Below are 21,676 nucleotides of genomic sequence, written 5' to 3' on the forward strand. Positions count from 1 at the left end.
CTAAGAGAAATGAAATCCCAAAGCACCATGAAGACAGTGACAGCAGGAGAAAAGCTCAAAGCTAAGAGGCAAAAACACTCACTCTCCCCACCCCCCGACATTTACAGTCCTGTTTAGAGGTCAGGGCACTCCTCAAATTGTGGTATCCGGGCCAGTATGATTATTTTTATTTTTTGGATGAGAAGATTCGAGGAAGAGCTGATTTGCTATTTGGTCTCAGATCTAATCCCATGATCCTCCCCTGCTCTGTATTGCAGGGCATCAACCATTGCAAACCACATATCCTAAGATTCCTTGAAAATTAGCTTTTGATTAGATTCTGCCAATAGTAGGCATGGGCATGATGTTGGAGGGCAGAAAGAAAGGAGAAACCAGAATATTTCTCCTACTCTCTCTGCTTTGAGTAGCATCCCCAGTGACAGATGTGTTTCTATGGTGGTCTGAATTCCTCAGATACCCTCTCCCTCAATGTCCCTAGTTCCTTAGCTCTGTAACTCCTCTCCCTGTCCTTCCAACCTCCAGGTGGTAGTGGTTTCCAGTTGCACCTGATCTCTGGGTTACCTCCAATTTCACTTGCCCTTTTAACTATTGCAATATTATAACCAGTTTCATCAGTAAAATCCCTGCTCCTGAAATACAAGCATGGGGTATTTCTCTGGACTCAGACTGATATAGACCACGAGGGAGGGCAAAACGAAAGCCCTAGCTCAGGTCTCTTAATTCAAATGTCAGTGTCTTCCCACTACCCTTTTCTGGCCTAAAGGGAGCATCAGAGGAAACAGACCACCTTCTGGTTAACCAGGAGGGCAATGCTTTGACCTAGGTTGCACATTATTTTGGAGGAATGTAAAAAAAAATTTTTTTTCATACATAATCAGTTTTCTGGGAAAGTCATCTTACATTCATCAGCGTTTTTCTTTTGTGTTAATACAGCACATTATCATGTAGAACTTTGAATCTTCCTCACATATATCCCCACTCCTCCCATGCGTTCTTTTGGAACAGACAGTGGGTAAGTCATGGAAAGTGAAGTGACTTCAGGGAGACCCAGTAGAGCAGGAGATGAGAACTGAATAAGAACCAGGTCTGGGGTTGGGGTAGGATTCCAGCTGAAGTGGTTGGTGTTGCCAAAAAGAATATGGGATAACTTTACCTGAGGAGCATACCAGGGGTCATGGGATCTAGTGATGCCTGAGAGGGAAAAGAAGTTTGGCAACTTCCCCAAGACCATAATACTGGTAAATGGCAGAGCAGGGAAAAAGCTCTTTGGCAGTTTCCAAAAAAGGGTGCAGGAACCAGGTTGGAGTTCGGGCCACAGAAAACACCTGACCCAGTCACAGGTCCTGTCCACCATTCCAGGGCAGCAGGGAGAGAATTTACTGGTCTGTGTCTTACTAGGAGCTAATGAGACAGAAATGAAAGCACATCCAGGATCTGTCACAAAAGACCTTTAATGGTCTCTTATTTATGGTTCTTTTGTTCATTTGTCCTGTTAGAGTTGAATAAACTGTAATAACTTATCTGACGTTATAAGGAATGCCACAGGTACAACAGATAAACCTGGCAGGTGGCCCAGGAATGAGGGTGTAACAAAATAATCACTTAACAGAAGAGCCACAGACCTGGAGACCTGTCCCAGCTACCTGTCACTCCCTGCATCCAGGATCCACACAGTCACTGTGCCAGGCTCAATGCTGGCTCCCATTGGATAGGAAGAGACACGTCTCCCATAGTGTCTGTGGCTAGACCTTAACACCAAGCAGAGATGCCCCAGGAAGATGGTACATCTCATAATCATTCCCCCAAGCAGTCTGCTGATCTGCAGTGTAAGCCATGACCACACCCCAAGTTTGTGCAGATCCCCTCTCATATGACACTACCTATCATGCCCACCTATGACCCTTCCTTGCTGTAATCCCTGTGAGGAAGGCAGAGCCTGGCACTAGCCCCATCTTACACATGGGGAGACTGAGGTCAGTGGGGTTCCAAGGGCATGCTTAGACTGAACATAGAACACTTTCTCCCATGCCACATGGTTGGCTATGCCCTGACCTTCACATTTTCCCCATAGAATTCCCTCAGCAGTGGGCCCAGACAGGATTCTGTGTCAAGGGCTGGTCCAGGTCTCACCAGTGTACCCACCCCTTAGCCCTGGTCGTGGGCCCAAGCAGAGAGGCAGGCTGGCAGAGAAAGAATATGGGAGACTGTGGGTGGGAGACCAGCATCTCTTCAGTCACCTTTCTGTTGCCCACACACTTGCTTGTCCACAGATGTGGGAGTGGAATCCTACTAGAATTGCTCAAGGGAAACTTGCTGCTTTAAAAGTCTCTGGAGGGGAATGCTCTCACAGGAGGGACTTCTGTCATGAAGCCCTCCCTCAGCATTTGTTTTGTAAAAAATCTGGACATCCATCCATCTGGCTGTATGTAAAGAGGAACCTGAGTCTAGTTTCTCCTTCTCCCACCATGTGGCCTGGGGCAGGGAGTTGGGGTGCTGACACGAGTCATGGGGTGGGGGCTGGGCCTAAGTCCTTGTTCCGCAGTCCCTCACACTGCACGGGCTGATATCAAGGTAAGACTCACCCTCACTGAGCACCAGGCCCCTGCCCAAATTAAACTCAGGCCAGAGCTTCAGGGTGGGTGAGCAACAAAACCATCAAATGTGTACACACACACGTGTGTGTGTGTGTGTGTGTGTGTGTGTGTGTGAGCAAATGCTTGGGCCTGGGTCTGCGACCCAAGTTCCAATACAAAGACACTTTGTATTGGAATGCTAGAGCCATTCCAACATGAAGAGCAAGAATAGAACCTATGCTTGCTGGTTGAAGATCAAACCTTAGAATGGTGGTTTGAAGAAGTTTTCCTTCACAAGTGTGAAGGTGAAACCTCAATAGGCAAGACAGATAAAAGCAGAGTTGTCCTGGTGGAAGTGGGGATGGGGGGAGAGCTGGAGATCTAGGCTTTGCCTCCACCCCCCATCTTCCCACCTTAGCAGCCCCTGACAAAGCTCTGTGAAACCCAGGGGTTCCACAGCACCTGGTTTGAAAACCACTGTGTCAGAGTGTCTATAGATCATGGGTCCTGGGGACCTGTGCTTTGATTTCTCATTCAGAGTGAGGAGTTGGGAGAGAGTCCTGCGGGCAGGGGGAGGGGGGATGCTCCCCCTTCAATGGGCCTTTGAAGCCACTGTGCAGGGACACTGCAGGGGAGTGGGAGAGGTGGGGATCCTGCCCCACAGGTAGGCCATTTCAGTCCTGGAGGGAGGACAGAAGCAATGGACCTGCCTGGACAAGAAAAGCAAAATGCCAAGCTCAGTGCAGGCATATGCATGAGGGTCAGGGGGGTCTGTTTTGGTCCCTGCTGACTTTAAAAACATCAGAACAGATATAGGCCTTTGCCCACGAGACCCAATAACAGTTCAAGATTGGGGCCAATGACTTCCTCTGGGATGGGTGGAGGATGTCTGGTCCCCAGTCACTGGCAGGAGAGAAGCTGCCTTTGTGGGATACTGGAGCCACTGGGTACAGGTCATCAGGGCTCAGCTCTCAGGGAAAGAGGCCTGGGTTTTCCCTGGGCCCAAATCCCTCCTGTCACCAAGCATTAGCAGCTGTGTCTGATGCTGGAGAGGACCTTCTACTTTGAAGGGCAACTTCTATTCCACCTCACCCTTGGGGTTCTTAGATGGAATAGTGGTTCAGCCCTCCTTGGGCCTGGGGGTTAGGGGCTCTCCCTAACCTGGGATCAGAGCCAAGGCTTCCTGGCCTCTGTGGGATCTGAAAGATAGGAGGTGTGGGTGGCACAAGGCCTGGGATGGTCCAGATGCCCCCCCAGCTCAATCACTGATATCCATGGCTGATATCCTTTCTGTCAGGATCTCTGGGACCACTATCTGTGGGCGAGGCATTCCTGAATTGCGTCTGGATTTTTCTTTCAGCTGAGGCACCAAAGCCAAACTGCACTCATTCTGGCTGACATCTGCCTAAGTGAGAAGGGGGCAAGAGATGAAGACTGCTGGGAGGAGGACTCTGCCCACAGTGACCTTCCCACGTGACTCTGGGTTGCTCCCCTGCAGTGGCAGTGCCACGGCCTGTGCAGCCATTTGCAACTTCCAGAGCTGACTTCCATCTCCTCTGGGCCTCCCAATTCCTTAAGTCAGGTGGGGAAGGGATTACGATCTTAGTTTACAGTTAGGGATACCAGGCCCAAGAGGTCAAGTGACTTGCTCAAGGCTACTCAGCTGGTTGGTGACAGTTGGGCAGGAGGCACTGTGGACTTCCAGGCCAGCATTCTTTTCATGGCACCATGTGGGAACCAGCTTATTAGCAATACACCCAGCTGAACCAGCCCTTGGTGGGCCCACGCTCACCTGTCTGCGCCTTGAGGCTGAGGTGGCCCATGGAGTCCAGCCAAATAACTCAGTCCTTATCTTCATGGGGACTGAACTCTTCTCACAGTTGTAGTGCTGAGGACGCCCCACTGGCCCTCTGCTTGTAGATTTTCACCTGGGGCCATGCTCTTTCCTCCTGCCCAGATTGCTATGTATATGCCATCCATAAGACCCACTGGAAGGTACCAGTGTGGAGCTGTGTGGTCAGCATAGAGCCCAAATGTGTGTACAGAAAGAGCCAATACCGTGGGCTGGCGCCTGGGGCCCAGTGGGGCTCCTACACCCCCAATTTCACTCCAAGGTCTCACCTGATTCCAGACAGGCTAAACTCCAGATAGAGAGGGGCCCTGCATAGAAGGACTCGGTCATGGTTGGGGGCCGCAGGTGGAGTGGGGTCTGGAGTGGAAGCTTTGAAAGATGATCTAGGTCTTTCTCCCAGGAAGAGGCCAAAGGAAACACTCTGGCCTGAGCATGGCACCTGGGCTGGGCAGGTGGGGCTGAACTCCAATCTATGCACCATTCACAAAGTTTTGCATTCTAACATGGGCTGAATCTACCTGGAAGGGGCACTGCTTCTAATTCACAGCAAGGCACCATACGAACTAGCAGCAGCCAAGGAGCCCTGAAAGCACTTGGCTCTTATTACCTATTCCCACTATAACTTTCACCTGACCATGAGCTTTCTGAGGACAGGGGCTGGGACTGACCTATCTCTGTGTGTCGAGTGCCCAGCACTGAGCAGAAGTCATCAGCCAAGAGCGTTGAAGCCAAATTCAAATGAACTTGACCACTGCCCTTCTGCAGCCCTGGGCCCAAAGAGTGAAAGTCTAGATGGGGCTATGATACTTCCCACAGCTGGAGAAATTTCCATTAAAATACTGGGATAAAGCCCAAAGGGTGAGTGTGATATTGAGGTGAAGAAGCTCAAGTAACCAGGCTGACAAATCTTTCATGTGTGTAGGTGAGGGATAGAGGAAGAGGTTTGTAGGGGAGTGATCGATCACCTCAAATCCTAAAGGGTCTCGTACCAGCCTCAAAGGTTCCAGAGGAAGACACTGGAGAGCATATGCTTGGCCCATGCTGTTCCAGCCCTTCGTCAACTCTTCAGCTGTCCAATGAGGTGCGGACTGCCAGCAATCTCTGGTAGAGGCTGGATGCCTGGGGCATCCACAGCTAGGACCCCAGGGATGGCCAGGAGAGTAGAGCTGCCCCAAGCTGACTTGGTCCTGACCTGGGGCAGGGAGTCCCTAGCCTCATATCCTCATGAGATTCAGAAGTGGAAGGGCTGAGGTGCAGTGCCAGGCCTGTGAACTGGGTAATCTCGCCATAGATAATGGTTACGCAGCCCACCCCAGGAGGGGCTGGAGAGTTTGAGACCCAACTAGCATAATAAAAGTTTGTTGTCTCCTTTTTCAGGCAAGCATGGGACAGAGATAAAAGGGAGCAGGGATGGAGGAGAGATCCCCTTGCCCTGCTAAGCAATATATTTGCTTGGGTATAAGGTAAACCTCAGGGGGTCTGCCATCCACAGGGAGCTGTGAGGCACCAGAAGCCCTGTCATAAGCAAATCCGAGCTTGGCCTTCTGTAATACTCAGGCCCTAGGGCCAAGCAGCTCATGCTAGCTATGGCCACAGCTTGACATCAGATGACCCTCCAGAGGCCCAAGAAGGGCCCTTCTCAGGCCTGGGGAGGCGGTGGCTAGAAGCTCTCCAGGGCCCCACTACCAATGAATCACCTCTGGCGGCAGACAAACGAGAGTCAGTGGTCTGGCTCTGGTTCCACCTACCATACCAGAAGCTCTAAGGTTTACAGATTCTTAGAGGCCAGAGCTGGGAGGTCCCTTTGTGATTATCTGGTCAAACCCCAGGTGAAGAACTCAGGCCCAGAGAAGGAAAGGAACTTGCCCAAGGTCACACAGTAAGTGGGCCTTAAAGGTCAGACAAGAACGAATACCTTTTAACACTTTCTACCTCATCATCTGCCCACTCTATTGCTTAAAAATACCCCAGGTCTCAATCACACAAAACACCAGCCAATGGGTAGTGAGTATCCATGACACTGGGAACTGGCGGAGGGTCATCAGCTCCCTAAGGAAACGAAGGGTTCTTTGCTACCTGGCAGTCCCCTTCCTTTCAGGTGACGGCATCTTGATGGACCATGCCACCTTCTGCGAAGAAGCCTCTTTGACTGTGGGCATAGTGGCCTTGAGCGCTCTCTCCCAGCCTGCAGGGCCAGCCCAGCTCAGCCCGGATGAACCGCAAGGGAAAGCCGGAGGATACCGGTGTCCCCAGCCCTATCTGGACCGCCAGCCTTACTTCCTGAGGGATCACCGATTGCTCTTAGGTCCGCAAAGGAGGGAACAGAGCAGATTCTCATCTTCTTGCTCCGACCCCATCTCTCAGAGCCACCCTTCGGGAAACCTCCCCAAGAGCTTGGGCTCACTCTACCTCCGGTTGGTGCTTTCTGAAGACCCCTCCCTTATTTCTCTGTGCATGTGTACAGACAGGACACACACATAAGATACAAGGTGGCTAGGATGTTACATCCTGACAGTACTGAAATAGATGGGCTAGTTCACACAGCTTGCCTTAGACTGAGTAACTGCTGGTGAGAAAGCCAGTCTGGTGGCTTTTCTCTACTCCTGGGGTCTGCAAACCATCACCACAGACACAGAGGGTCACTGTCAGACACAGAGGCATGTAGGGTGGGGACGGAGGGGTGGATGCAGAGAGGTGTTTCATGGGTCTCAACTGCCTGAAGGCAGTAAGAATCTATCCACAGGTGTGCCCCTCCCAGCCAGAAGAGGGTGGCCCTCAGCATAGTCATCTTTTAGCTGCCAGAACTGTGTTAGCCACCTAGGACCGTGGGCACCCTCTCACACGTCTTGAGCCCTCAACCTCACCCCTCCAAGCCCTATGCCCCACACTCCCTGTTCTGCTCCCCATCCCAAGTCAAATTCCAAGGCCAGAGCCAGGATGGCCTTTCTGGGGGGTCAGCAGGAAAAGAGAGGGGCTGGAGGGGTGCCCCGCGACAGGGGTGAGAGGGGTGAAGGTGGCCCATGTGACCCTTGTTGGCATGGTGATGTGGGGCCAATCCTGAGGCCAGAGGTTCACCACCGTGACCTGGAAGAACACTGGGCCCCCTGGTAGAAACTAGAAGAACAAAGGGGAGGGGGGAACGAGAACAGGAAGAAGACGAATAAGCATCTTAGTGCAGGAGAGCAGACCCGGAGCTGCCTGGAGGGAGGGCTGGCCCCAGTCTATCTGTCGTTGAGCTGTGGAGAACCAGTGCCATCCTCCTCTTCCTCCTTGTCATCCTTCATGCCTTTCAGTCTCTGGCGGGCAAAATCCTCAAACACGATGTCATCATCGCTGGTGGAAAAGACAAGCAAAACGGGATGTGTTTGCATGGCAGGGAGGGTAGGCTTATCCACAGGGTCAGATGGGACTCAGAGGCTGGCCCCTAGGGTTGACCTTGGGCAGAAAGGCCTGCCAGGCTGGCACAGCTAGATGCCCTCCAGGGACAGTGGGACTGGTCGTATCTGGACTCCAGCTAGTCGTGGAATTACCAAAGGGAGGCGTGGGTTTGACTTTCCTGCCTAAGGGCTGGGAAGTGACCCAGTTCTTAAGGATTTGGGGGTGCGAGGCGGATATCAAATGGGGATGGAGGTGCAGTGTGGCCGGGCTGGGGCCAGAGGAAGAACTTATTCCCACTGTGAGATGCCAGGCCCAGTAGTTTCATAGCCTATGCTGAATCCCTCAGAACAGGCCCAAGAAACCCCACCACCCATCCAAAGAACTACCCTCAGGAAGCATTCCTATATCTGCACAGGATGGTGTGGGCTTGGCTTAGTGGAAGAAAAAACCACAAGAGCCCTTTCTCCAGGGAGCTGTCAGCTCACACTCTATCCTGAGGGATCTTGGATAGGATGGGGTCTGGGGGCAGTAAATCTAAATAGTGGGGCAGAGGGAAGGGTGGGTGGGGAAAGGAGGTGCCTGAATGGGGTTTCTGGACTGAGGACCGCTTTTAAGAACAGTGAGTTCTGTTCTATCACATAACATGTACACTTAGGCCCACCCAAGTCCCCCGCCCCACAGAACTCAGCCAGCCTCATGAGGTGTCCTCATGGGGTGGCTTGAGACACCACATCCCAAATATCCCCTGGGGGACAAGGAAAGGGTGAATTTGGAGCTGGAGAGAGAAAGCTGCTTGGCTCTGGAGGTGGTTCATCCTGTCGGCCTAGGTCCTCCCCCTCGGGCCACTGTCCGGTGAGGCGATGGCCTTTGACCGCAGGGAAATCCGCATCGGTCCTCAGGAGGCAGAAGCAACAAGAGCCCCAGAACCTTCCCCACCCCGCAGCCTGATTCCACCGGCTGGGCGCTGGCAGGGCAGGAGAGCCCCAGCCCAGGGCCGCGAACCGAACCAGCCCTGTGAGAGCCGAGCAGGCGCTGTGGACGGACGAACGGATTGACGGACGGACGTGCAAGGACGAGGGAGGAAGACAGACCCCACCAAGGCAGGAGGAAGAGGAACAGGCACGGAGGGTCCTTCAAGTCACATGCAGGCAAGCGGGTTGCTGAAGAGGCGAGCAGAGGCGGCTCTCAGCAGACGGGGTTAGATCAGCTGTTCCTCAGAGGTTAATAAGCATATATGCAAATAATCCCATCGCCCCGCCCACCACCCAAGGCCCGTCCCCCGGACGTCTGCAGGCAGGGTTTGGCTTACTTTGTGTCAAGTTCTATGAGATTGGTATCTACTGGCGCCTCGTTCTCTGGAACTAAACACAGGGTGGGCGGGCGCCCGTGGGTTAGTGGTGAGTGGGCACAGGAGCAGGTGGGTACAGCTCCCCACTCCAGGGCAAAGGGGAGGGCTACGGAAGAAGGGAAGTGGGGAAGAAGCGTTGCTCCTTGATCTCAAAAACACCCCCAAATCATCCTAAAGGCAGGAAGGAAGGTCCAGGAGGGTCCAAGGAGGCCCCTTGTAGTTCTAGAAGAACAGAAAAACCTCTGGACCCTACTCCTTTGGCATGTCTCCCACATGACTTAGATTCTTTTCTTAAGTACGGGGGTTTCACGAAGTGTTACGACAACCCTTTTTTTTTTTTTTCCTCACAATTTCACATCTCTGAACTTGGGGTATGTTTTACAACCGATGGCATTTGATACTTTAATTGTGAGAACATTTTTCTTTCTTTGTGGTACATACTATAGAGTTGTCTCTTTCAACTCAAACAGCCTTTGATTTAAGGAAATATGACCAATCTGGTCATTGACCCTTCCACTCCCAGCCTGCCTCTCCATGGACAAAGGAGTCAGACCTCTTTGTCTCTTGGGGGAGTCAGATGCAAATAGAGGAGTGTGGGCCTCACAACAGATCCTGGGGAGCTGAGGAAAAAGGTAACCCAGGCCTGAAGGCTAACCCAGAGTGAGATGGGATGATGGGGAAACACAGCACTGGTGGAGAATGGGGTCAGCAACCTGCAAATTCCCACTCCAGTGACCCACAGATCCTGCTCACCTTCACGATGTGGGGGTTCCTCTTTGGGCTTGGGGTGCATTAGGGTGAAGGGCAGTTCCACAGCCACATCACTGAAACAGAGACCCAGACCCAGTGAGCCTTGAGCCCAGTCTCGGGCTGTAAGACTCAATGCCCTATCAATGCCCTATTTTATGGTCAGAGGAGGTAGGTCTCAGCTAAGGCAGGAAATCTGCTCAGGCCCCAGTTCTGCCACTCTCTGAGCTTTACTCTCTCTAGGAGGTGAATTAGAAGCCCTTTTCTGCTGGCTCCAAAAAAAAAAAAAAAAAAAAAAAAAAGGAAACCTCTCCTTTTCCTGAGAAGGATCCTTGGATTCTCATGAGCTGGGAGGAGGCACAGGGGTGGGGAAAGGACTGCCCAGAGCAGTGTGCACATTGGTCCCTGGGTGGTCCCAGAGGTGTCCTGGGACCATGCAGGCCTCAAATCACCACAGCCAGCCCAGCCTTCCCTAACACAATCCTTCCTGCCAACTCAGTCCCACCTCCCAACATCTCCATGAGACTCTTATAAAAGTGCTCCTGTGGTCCTAGCCCCCCCCCCCCCCCCCAATCTGGATGATGCACTGCTGAGGTCAATTAATCGAATTCAAATTGTATTGGCCCAGGCCCCAGGGCTATCTACACTGTGCATAGAGCCTTGAAGCCCTGTAGGGGCGGAGGGTCTGGGTGGTGGGGAAGAACAGGGGGAGGTGCCACCAACACCCAGTGCTTCTGACCAGGACCTCCCTCCCTTTGGCCCTGATGAACAGAATAGTAACAAGAGCAGACACATGGTGCTGACTCTGTGCTAAGGACTATTCTAGAGTAGCTCCTTTAATCTCCACAACAACCCCATTCGTATAGCATATATACAGACTAGGAAACCGAGGCACAAGGAGGAAAAATAATACTGCACAAGGCCACACAGCTATTAATGGGAAGTGACAAGATTCTGACTCCATAATTGACATCCTTGCCCAATGAGTGATAACTGCTCAGAATTGAGGTGGTGATTCCTATCCATCTTCTGCTCTCCACTCCTACAGAAGGAGCCATGAAAGCTTTTCCTCTCAGCTTGGGATGGTGTCACCTTGGAGGCCCTGCCAACAGTGAGCACCTTCAGGCACAGCCTCATCTCACTGACCTTGCTGCCCAGAGCCCAGCTGGTGGGGAGGAAGGGAGAGTGGAACAGAGTGGGCAGGGACACCGGCTGTGCAACCAGAAAGGTCTGTTCCCAGCCCCAGCACTGTCTGGGAGGGACACTTTTACATCTTCAAGTCTCACTGAGCTCATCTGGAAAATGGGGAGAGCAATGCTTACCTTCTAGAACCACTAGAACTTCTAGGAGATGATACAGGTCAAAGGTTTGACTGAACTGTGACACTGGTACCTGCCAGAATCATTACTTCCCCTCAATGGGAACATGGGCGATTCACAGGCTATTACAATAGTCTGGCTTTTCTTTCTTTCTTTCTTTCTTTCTTTCTTTCTTTCTTTCTTTCTTTCTTTTTTCAATGCAAAGGGGATTGCTTTTCCAAATTCACTTGGAAGAGTGAACTATCAGAATGGAAGAATGAGTTTGCCAACCTTCATTAAAGCCATACAGGATGTGGGTGGAAGAATCTAGACATTAACTCCAGCAGGCCTTGAGTGATCAAGGGCAGGGGATGTGTCTGATTCCTCCGTGGGATCTCAGCATGTAGCACAAAGCTGAGCACAAACCTGGGTTCAGAAAATCTTTGCTGAATTGTACTGAACTGAATTGAATTAATTTCACTTCTCCAAATAGATGATTTCTTGGGATGAACAATACTGCCATCTTGTGACAGGAGGAGGCAAAACCACTGCATGTGGAGCATGTGCCATTTGGGGAATGCTCATGGATCCAGCTGGCGACAAGGAGAGCAGATCTCCCCAGGACCTCTCCTTAGCAGTGCATGGCCAGCAGTTAATTCCCATTAGTGTACAAGTTTGGAAGCCACGAAACCCGCATTTCTCCAAAATGCCAGACTTTTACGGGGCTATTCCCCAGATCAACGAAGCTGACCTTGCTGTCTGCAGAGGTTCTTATCTCTTGGGTGGAATGAAGAACAGGGCAAGGTTTTTAAAGGAGAAACTGCATCTCCCTAGTCCCTTTGGGGAGGGTTCTAGTCCCAGCACATGACTGGCAATCGAAAGTGACTGCTAAGATTCCTTCCAACCCAGTGCCCTGCACTTCTGGATCTCTGGGCCCTCCAGGAAGGTGGGTCGATCAGGTTGAAGGGAGGGAGTTTACCTGGATGCAAGATCTCCCAACAGGCTGGGTGGGTCAGAGGAGGCGGGAGAAGTGGTCAGGAGAGAGTTCAGAGAGGAAGAAAACAGAAAGTACGTTCATTCATCACCTTGCTGCCCACAGGGGTAGGGAAGACCCTGAGAGGCACTCCCACCCACCACTGCATGGCTGTAACCTCATTCAGAGATACACAGAAATGGCATTAGCCTTGCCTGGGGGACTGAAATCCAGGCCCAGCTCAGCCAAATCTCCTCACAGGAGGCCTCACTAAGCCCGAGGATCCTCTTCTGCAAAGGAGACAAAAAAACTGACCCCTGTGCTGCCCGCCCTGGGGAGGCCTCTCTGATGGCAGAAGAAATCAATCTGGGATTCACCGAGGATTCCTCAAGGAAGAGCTTGAGGCAGACTGTGGATCCTGCAAGAGCCACAGGGCACAGGACTTGGGATTTGCAGTTCTGAGATGTCCTGTAATATGTGGGCACATTCTAGTAATAAAGGGGATTCAATGTCTAATGCTATTAGCATTCAAATCTTTTCATAGACATTTATGAACAAGAAAAAAAAACCCTATGACAAATTATAAATCCTAATTCTAGGTTTCTAACAACATGCAGGCCCATTCAGTGGGGAGAAGTTGTGTCTGAGCCTCCACTAGACTGTGCTCTGGGGCAGGGAATGTGTCTGGTCTACTGCAGTGACCCCAGCACCCAGCCTACAACCTAAGATTAGGGGAGGAGATTTCAGGAAATGTGTGGAGAACGGTTTGGGCCTCTGTTTCCCCATCTGTCAAATGGGAGTCAGACCATCCCTAATCCAGCTCTGGGATTCTGAGCCCCTTTAGCCATGTCCTCAGCAGATCAGCATGTGCATGAGCAGGGGTGGGTGCTGTGCCCCAACATGTGATGAGGGGACAGAACTCTCTGGAGATCCCACAGCACAGACTCTGAGGAATCTTCCCCCACACAACAACCCCATGTGCCCAGACAGGGATAGAGAAGAGGAGGAGGGGGAGGAGGAAGAGAGAAACATGGAGAGGGCAGGCAAGGGATTGAAAGTCTCTGAAGTAGGAGAGGGAAAGGGGGCAGAAGAGGAGAAAAAGGAACATGAAGGGGGAAGAGAAAAAACAGGAAGTCCTCCAGCTCGGTTTACCCTCTTGGTGGCTGCAGCTAAAAGGTCCGACAAACAGGCAGAATGGGGCAGTGGGCTGTGGGTGGTCAGGGATGCCCCCTTCTGCGCTTAGAGTCTTGGGCTGGGCTAGAACACTTACCCGCCCCGAGATACCACCAGCTTCACTTTCACCTTGTAGGAAACAATGATGCCCAGGACCTCCCGGTTGGCGCCTTCCCTCAACCTGCAAGGTGACATAGGGAAGCAGGTTCATGGAGGATGGCTGGGTAGATGAGACAAGGTAGGGTAGGGTGCAGTGGGGGCAGCAGCCATCCATCCCTCTCCTGGGCCACTCAGCCACCATGTGCAAACAGAGCTCTGTATGTGAGAAAGGTAAGCTTTGCCCTGAGCGGATAGGAACCTAGAGCCCTGGGTCCCACATCTGGTTGTGAAATTCACTCCCTGTGCACACCTGGCAAGCCCCTTTCCTCCCTGGGCCTGACTCCCAGCAGCGCGGTAGGTTCTTTCTACCCTTAGATAGACGGAGTCTGCTTCTCTCACTGTTCAGCAACCCGTGGGACACAAAGGGCTCACCAGGCAGGGGATTCAGAGAGAAAGAGGGAGGTTGGCAAGGCAGTGGGGCGGAGGTAGCGGGGAATACCCTGAAGGAGGTGGCCCCTCAAGTCTGGAAGTCTTGAAGTCAGTTAGGATTTGAGCCAGGGTGGAAGAAGGGGAAGAGGGCAAAAGCTTGGAGGTGAGTGGCTAGCACGTGCATGTGAGCAACTGTGTGGCTGGAGCACAGGGTCTGTACTGGGAGTCACGGGCAGGGCTGCTGCAGAGGCAGGCCAAAGCCCCACTGAAGGGCCAGACCTCAGCAGATAGGGCAAGCTGAGTTCTCCACACCCCAGGTCTCCACTAAAGCAGGTAGCCTCAGAGTCAGTGATGACCATGAGGCAAGAGTGATCATATGGCCCTGGGATCCCTGCCTTTGAGGGCCATACTTCCATCTGGTCTTGCCCAGCTCACTGTCCACATTTTCCCAGACTCCCCACCCCTCTTCTGATTCATCCTGTCCTGCTGGATGAATCCAGCCTTACTCTGCCTCAGGGACACACCCCATATGACTGTAGACCCTAGGTCAGGAGCTGCTGCCTCCTGCAGGAAGTCTCTCCAGGTTGCCCTCCCCTAGGCAAGCCAGCAGATCCCAGCACTGACTAAGAGAGCTGGGTCTAGGGGCCCAGCTTGCTCTCTGGTCACCCCTGGATAGGGATGGGAGTAAGGGGACAGCTTCCTTATAGTTCAAGCTCCTGAGGATGGGCCAGGGACAATGCCTGGGGAGAAGGTAACCACACCATGTACTGGCACTGGTGGGAATAGGTGGGTGTGGACCCACTGGGGGCAGGGAGTAGGGAGGGTGGGTCCTCACAGGGTGCTGGAGGCCAGGTTCGTGTCTTCATGCTTGAGCTTCCCGTCCAAGGCGAGGCCCCGCTTCTCTCGGTTGTTGGCCAGGAAGGGGGTCAGTGTGTAGACCTTGCAGAATGTCGAACTGGGTGCCACTGTGTCACTGGGAAGAAGGGAGGCGGGTGTGGAAATACCGCCCCCCCACCAAGAGCCAATCCCCAGCCATCACCCCCAGCCCAGCCAGAACAGCTCCAAGATCACATAGTAACATTAAAACACGTTTTTAATTTTCAAAAGTACCGATTGCTATTACATGTAAACACACACACACACACACACACACACACACACACACAAGCATGAAAAATTACATGAAATGCACTTGCCTCCCAAAAGGAGGCAGGGCTAGGAAAAAAAAACAAACAAAACTAAACTAAACAGATGTGTCTTCTACTGGGAGCATCTACTTCCTTTAGGTAAGAAAAGATGTTTCACTTGAGATCTCTCCTCTTGGCTTAGCTGCTAACAGGTTTGGGACAAGATTCCATGCTGTCCTCAAACCTAAATTTTTTTAAATTAAATATAATTTATTGTCAAATTGGTTTCCATACAACACCCAGTGCTCATTCCAACAGGTGCCTTCCTCAATGCCCATCACCTACTTTCCCCTCTCCCCCACCCCCCATCAACCCTCAGTTTGTTCTCAGTATTTAAGAGTCTCTTATGGTTTGCCTCCCTCCTTCTCTGTATCTTCTTTTCCCCTTCCCGTCCCCCATGGTCTTCTGTTAAGTTAAACCTAAATTTTTTAAATATAATTATTCTCTACCCTCCCACATACAACCCCTTTTACCCAATGAGCTGGATTATTCCTTTATCAGACAAGAAATGCTATGTACCTAGTGCCTTCCCCTCTTTGCTGTGGCTGCCAGGAAGCTCAGAGCAAAGTATCGCCTTCAATCTAGGTTTCTGGTACAGTGTAGTCATGACCCTAGTCCCCTTAGATTCATTAGCTTTAATTTGGTCATTCTAGTTTAAGTAGGTCTTTCCCTTGACTGTCACATGCATTTTCCTGTAGCTAAATCAAGTGGATGTTTTCTAAAAGGCTGCTGTGAGTGGCAAGAAAATCTGAGGTCCAGCCCTCTACCAGGTGGAAAAGAGCAACCTGCACCTGTAACTGGAGCCAGGACTTCTCATTTCCCACCCAGTCCCACACATCCAAGGCTGGGCTTGTGCTCACTTACTCAGCCTCTTCCATGGCCACAGGGCACTTGTACTGGGCTGTGTTGAAAAGGCAGATGTCCGCATACTGGCGCACTGGGGAGGAAGAGGGAAACAAGCTGGTGTGAGCCAGGGGTGCAGCTCCCAGGCAAGCCAGGCTCCCTTGAGTTGAGGATGTTCAGCCCCAGGAATGGCCAGAATGCACTGGGGGATTCTGCAAGAGACCACCCCCGTCTTCTACCTAAGAGGTAGCCCAAACTCACCCATTTCCTTCCATTACCAAACATCTCCCTCAAGGACAGCTTTGCCCAGAACCTAGGGAACCTAAGAGTAGGTGGCTTAAACAGTAAACTCATTACCTGGCCAATGAGCAGCCTGTGTTACTAGCCTCAAAAGCCTTACCCTTTGGCTTAGAGCAGGCCCTGGGCTTCTCTGCAGGCCAGAGGTTCACAAGGGGAGAAGCTTCAGCTACCCCCAACCCTTGGGTGGATTCCCTCTTGCCTGCCCCCCTGGGCTGGCCCTGTGCCCAGAGTACCTGAGATCTTGATCTTTTTCACTGTCTTGTTGGTGTTGTTGGTGACGTGAACATTAACGCTGATGGGTTCTCCATGGTAATAGATCTGGGAGGGGTAAGAAGGGAGAAGGGTTGGACCAGAGAGTATTAAAGCTCTAGATAGGGAGAGAGAGAAGAGGCCCCACACACATTTCCTGGGGTTCCCCAGACTTTGTCCACTCTGACATTGGCCTCAAGTTCATCAGCCACTTCCCACTGATGCTAAGTCACTGGGCATGTTCAGTTCCTTTGTGGGATTTTTGAAAGATGATTGAATTAGAAGGTGATAGTCCTGGCTCCAGTCCTGACGTGGTCACCAGAAATAATGAGAGCAATAAAACAATGGTAATGAAGGATGAGCGCAGCGTGACCTTGGACCGGTCTAAGCCTCGGCTTCCCCCTCTATTCAATGGAGGGGTTGGACTAAGTGATGTATCAAGTCCCTGCTCACAATGGGTGCCAGGAATTTTAGACACAGGAGGGTCTAAAAGAAGCAGGAGAAAGGTGGGGAAGAGCTGACCTGCTCACTGAGGGAACCAGCTCTAAGAGCTCACTGAAGGACCTCATCTCAAATCATGCCCCCGGCACCTGCCTTTGGCTGTCCCAGAGATGAAAGGGCAGTGTCCACACCTCAAAAGGGGGAAGGGGTGAGGGGAGATGGCCAGAACCCAGGTCCCTTTGGGAGGTACCCTGACTTCTAAAGTCAATCGCACCCTTCAGGCTCATGCCCCACTCTGCCGCTCCTTTGGACCCCCAGAGGCTTCCCCAAATCCCCCAAGGGAGGTCTCAGATTCCCTTAACCCTGTGGCCTTAGGACTGGGGGTGGAAGCTCCTACCCAAGGAGCCCAAGAGGCCATGAAAGACCTGGGATCTGAGGTCTCAGCCCCAGTAAAGCAGCCCCCACCCCCTGCCAAGTCTAAACCTCCTACCTCCTTATCCAGGGAGGCCTCTAGATGCAGGGGCTTGTCCGACATGAGGAACTGCCTGGTGGTCTCAGCTGTGGGCTGGGGGCCAGGCCTCTCCGGGGCGTACTGAACCTTCCTGATAACCAGGCGCACGGAATTCCTAATGGAGATGGGCAGAGCGAAAGATAGCCAGAGTCACCTGCCTCCATCCACTTCCCTTGGGATCCTCCCTTTCCTGCTCAAGAGACTGCCACGGCTCCCCATGGCCTTAGAGTCCGTCCAAACCACAGAGGTTAACACAGGCCACCTGTGTTCAGAGTCGCCACCTGGCCCCACTCCATCCTCCCCCACTGTGTCCGCAGCCACCCCCACTTCCTCACTATCATCCTTGATGGTCTATCTAGTCTTTTCTCTGCATCTTCACTTGCACTGAGACCCTGCCTGCAACACCCCCTTCCCTCTTCTGCCCTCATTTGCTTCCTTCTTCAAGGTCCAGCTAAATACCTCTTCTTCCAAGACGCCTTCCTGGATCAGCTCACTTGATCTCCTGGTCTGAACTCCCACACCATCAAAGTGAACTACCCCATGGAAGCACTTCATGTGGGTCTGTGTCTTGGTAGCCAGCAGGATGGCAAGAAAGGGACTATGTTTTCACTTCCTGCATCCCTTATGTCACCTAATAGCATAAGCTCCTTAAGGACAACATTTTGTATCTAAAGTGTTCACTGCTGTGTTCTCACCACCTACGACAGTGCCTGCCATCTAACAAACGTCCGCCAAATATCTATTAAATCAAAATACACAGAGGGGCCCCATGAAGAAATGGGGGCTCAGAGAGGTGATGGGCTTTAGTGGGGGGGTATGGATTCAGTCAGGGGGATGCTGGCCAGTGAAGAGGACAGAGACTCAGTGGGAAGATGGAGGCCCAGAGAAGAGATGGTGCTCAATGAAGGTGACAGGCACTCAGGGAGGAAATGAGGGAGGGCTCAAGAGTTGGGAAGGGATGGGACCCGGTGAGGCAGCGTCTGTGGCGTGCTGGGTATGCCAGCAGCACCCCCCGTTTCTCACCTCCACTCCCTGGAACTGGATAGCCAGGGTTGAGGTCTTAGCTCTCCCTTTATTAGCTGTATGACCTTGAGAAAATTAACCTCTGGGTCTCAGCTTCCTCATCTGGAAAATGGTAATAATAGCCACACCCACCTCACAGGGTTGCTGTGAGGATTAAATTAGTTCATACACGTTCATCACTCTGAATAGTGTCTGGCCCTTAATTGGCCCTTGATAAATGACAGTTGCTATATCATTAGTAATAGCAGTTAGTAGTAGTATGGACATAAAATGTCCCATTGGTGGTGGGGTGAGGGTGGTGGCCTTCAGTGTTGTTCCTCTTCCTTGGTCTGGTGAGGCCCCTTCAAAAACCCACAACCTCCTTTCTTTCCCCTGGTCTCGGGTCTTAAGAAGAAAAGGAAGACAGAAGCCAGGGAGAAGGGTCCCATCTCCCCAAACTCAGGAGTTTCCCAGGCTGAAGATAGAGATGCCTGCAATACACCCTTCGGCCACCAGATGGCAAACTCAGCCCATGCCCTAGGAAGCTGCAGCCTCTCCCTCAGCCAGCCTCCAGGAGGAATTGTGCCCGGGGAGGCAGAGCACATCAGAGTTGGGGTCTGAGACCAGCCTCACCAGGAGGCTGGGCAGGGCCTGCCTGGAGGAGGAGCAGGCATGACAGCAGGGCTGGGCAGTCCGGCTCAGAAGTCAGGGCCAGCTGTTTCCGCCTGCCAGCCTAGACTGTCTGCCCAGGGTTGTGCCTGGCTGGGACAGCACTACCTTCTCTGACACATGGGCTGACCACCCCCCTCACTTTCCCCGGGGGGGGGGGGGGGGCTTCACTTACTCCACTTCCCTCCCTTGCTTAGAAGCCTCCACTGACCCCACATCCCCCTATCCCCCCACCCACCCCAACCACCACCTGCTGATGGCCTCCCAGGAGGAGAACTGGGAAGTGGGGGCGGGGGGGGGGGGGGAGGGGGTTCCAGGGTGGCTGGGAAAAATCTCGTCCACTGTTAAAAACAATCTGAATCTTGTGTTTCTTTCCAAAACAAAATAAAAAGCCATGCAGTCTGGCGGGGCAAGACTAGAGGCAGGGAGGAAGATGGAGGAGGCAGGTACAGTGGTGTAAAGGAAAAAATGATGAGGCCTGAGCCAGGGCTACTGAGCCACCTCCCCCAGGAAACCCTCCATGACTTGCCGGCCTTCCAGAGTGCCCTTCTCAGAGTTCCTGAGGCTGGAATGTGTGGCCCCTCCTCTCACACTTCCAGGTATTGTTACTTATCTCTTCTTCAGACTTTGCTGCTCCTGTCTCCCTCCCTCTGCCAGCAGGCAGCCCACACCCGGGAGGAAGCTGTGCCCTTCTCACCGCTTGTGGATCTTCTCCTCCAGGTTCTCAGCACAGAAGGCTTTGACTTCATAGTCCACACCACAGGCCTGAGGGGAAGGGGCTGCTGACCACAGGGCCTTGGAGCGGGCAGGGTCCCGACAGCACAGCCATCCCACCCTCTCATTTTACAAACAAGGACGCTGGATGGGAACACCAGACTCCCACAGCCCGGCCACCCCTCAGCCTGACTCAGGGGCCCTGTGCTCAGCCCCAGTGCAGTGCCGCCTCCCTCTGCGGCGGCCTCCCCCATCTGACCTTCCCGCAGAGCTCTCCCAGCTCCCCCGACACTGGACATCCCAAACTGCCCTCACTGGGCTCCACTCTCCAGACACCTGCCTGGTCTGGGCGGCTGTCCTCACCAAGGCAGCCACCCGGCAATAACAGCGGGTGCCTCAGCCCCCTGTTTGGGGAGCACGTACTGTGTGCAAACCCTACAGTGCTTCAGTGTCTCACTCCACCCTCCCAACCCCATGAGGAGGTGCATCCTATTGTCTCCATTTTGCAGATGAGGAAACTGGGGCTCAGAGATCTGGGGCCTGTGACACTGGAGGTGTCCCTTCTCTCTGAGCCCCAGTTCCCCCACTTGTGAAGCCACCACGAAGGCACCTCCCCCATGTGAGGTTGTGAGGCCGGGTGGTAGTCCGGAGAATATTTTGGTTCTGCTACAGCCAACAAGCCCGGGACAGACTGCACGTAACTGAACGTGGGGGTGAGGATGACACAGTATCAGCCACCCTGTATGAAGGGGCTGCTTATCTGAGGTGGTATTGAAGTGGCCTAGACACGAGGAGGCTTCCACACAGAGGGTTCCAGCACCTAGCAGAGAGAAAGCCAGGGCCTTGGGGATACAAACGTCCTACACCCAGAGAAATGCTCCGAGAGAGGTGACCCACCTTCCCTGTGTCTTCAGGCCCCGGCTGCAATGTCACAGAGCATGGGAGGTTCGGAGGGATCTGTTAAGGGAACAGACGAGAATAGGTCTCCTGTCACATTCACCACTGACCTCCCCATGTCACCCACCCATCACCCCCATGCACATTCAGCAGATCGGGGGACCCTAGCAACAGGCCGTGTCTCTTCCATCAGACTCGGGGCTCCAGAGGACAGACCATGTCTCCCCCATCAGACCATGACAAGGATGCCCCACATGGGGCCAGAGGCCCCTCCAGTAAAGCCAAGGATTTCAGGGTCTTTCTTCACCTAAAGGGTTTCACCTAGACTGTAATAGGTAGAATAATACCCACCCCCCTCCAAAGATGTCCACATCCTAATCCCTAAAACCTGTGACTGTGCTACCTTACACGGCAAAAGGGACTTTACAAATATGGTTACGTTAAGGATCTTGAGATGGGGAGAGCATCGGGGATTATCCAGGTGTGTCCGATATGGTCACAAGGGACCTTGGCAGGGGAAGCAGGAAGCAAGAGAGCCAGTGTCAGAGTGTCGGGCTGTGAGAAAGACTGGCCGGCTCCTGGTGGCTTTGAAGACAGGGGGGCGGGCTTTGAGCCCAGGAACGTGAGTGGTCTGCAGAAGCTGGAAAAGGCAAGGCCTAGAGCCCCCAAAAGAACGCAGCCCTGCTGACACCTTGATGTCAGCCCAGTGAGACCCATTTTTGATCTCTAACCTCCCAAACTGTAAGACGATAACTTGTGTTTTAATTCTGTGTTTAATTCCCACCAGGTTGGCGGTGTTTTGTCACATGGCTACAGGAAACCAATACATCTACCATGGAGAGGATGACTGTTTCCTCTCTCCTGCTCTAACCTCCCAGCAAGCCAGGGGATTTCACTGAATCACAGAATCGGAGTCTGAGAAACAGGAGATTTGAAAATCCAGCATCTGGGAGTCTTCCCATTCAGCAAAGTGGCAGAGCAGGGAAATCACTA

At 52.6% G+C, this 21,676-nt stretch overlaps 1 protein-coding gene across 8 annotated transcripts in view; it reads right to left on the reverse strand.

Moving 5' to 3' along the window:
- Window positions 1–1,433: 1,433 nt before the first annotated feature.
- Window positions 1,434–21,676, reverse strand: part of ARRB1 (arrestin beta 1) — a 75,985-nt gene continuing 55,742 nt past the window's right edge. For 7 of the 8 annotated variants that reach the window (XM_060605600.3, XM_060605607.3, XM_060605605.3 and 4 more), the window contains 11 exons: window positions 20,684–20,743; window positions 19,770–19,837; window positions 17,381–17,516; window positions 16,434–16,518; window positions 15,922–15,994; window positions 14,706–14,843; window positions 13,440–13,523; window positions 12,176–12,199; window positions 9,905–9,975; window positions 9,113–9,164; window positions 1,434–7,758 (listed from right to left, as the gene is read on the reverse strand). In XM_060605600.3, the coding sequence (XP_060461583.1) occupies window positions 7,647–7,758; window positions 9,113–9,164; window positions 9,905–9,975; window positions 12,176–12,199; window positions 13,440–13,523; window positions 14,706–14,843; window positions 15,922–15,994; window positions 16,434–16,518; window positions 17,381–17,516; window positions 19,770–19,837; window positions 20,684–20,743 (903 nt within the window). In that variant the 3' untranslated portion in view covers window positions 1,434–7,646. The remainder of the gene's footprint in view (window positions 7,759–9,112; window positions 9,165–9,904; window positions 9,976–12,175; window positions 12,200–13,439; window positions 13,524–14,705; window positions 14,844–15,921; window positions 15,995–16,433; window positions 16,519–17,380; window positions 17,517–19,769; window positions 19,838–20,683; window positions 20,744–21,676) is intronic. The other variant, XM_060605601.3, reaches the window with a different exon arrangement.

The sequence above is a fragment of the Panthera onca genome, chromosome D1 (assembly GCF_046562875.1).
Source record: "Panthera onca isolate mPanOnc1 chromosome D1, mPanOnc1 haplotype 2, whole genome shotgun sequence".
Taxonomy (NCBI): domain Eukaryota; kingdom Metazoa; phylum Chordata; class Mammalia; order Carnivora; family Felidae; genus Panthera; species Panthera onca.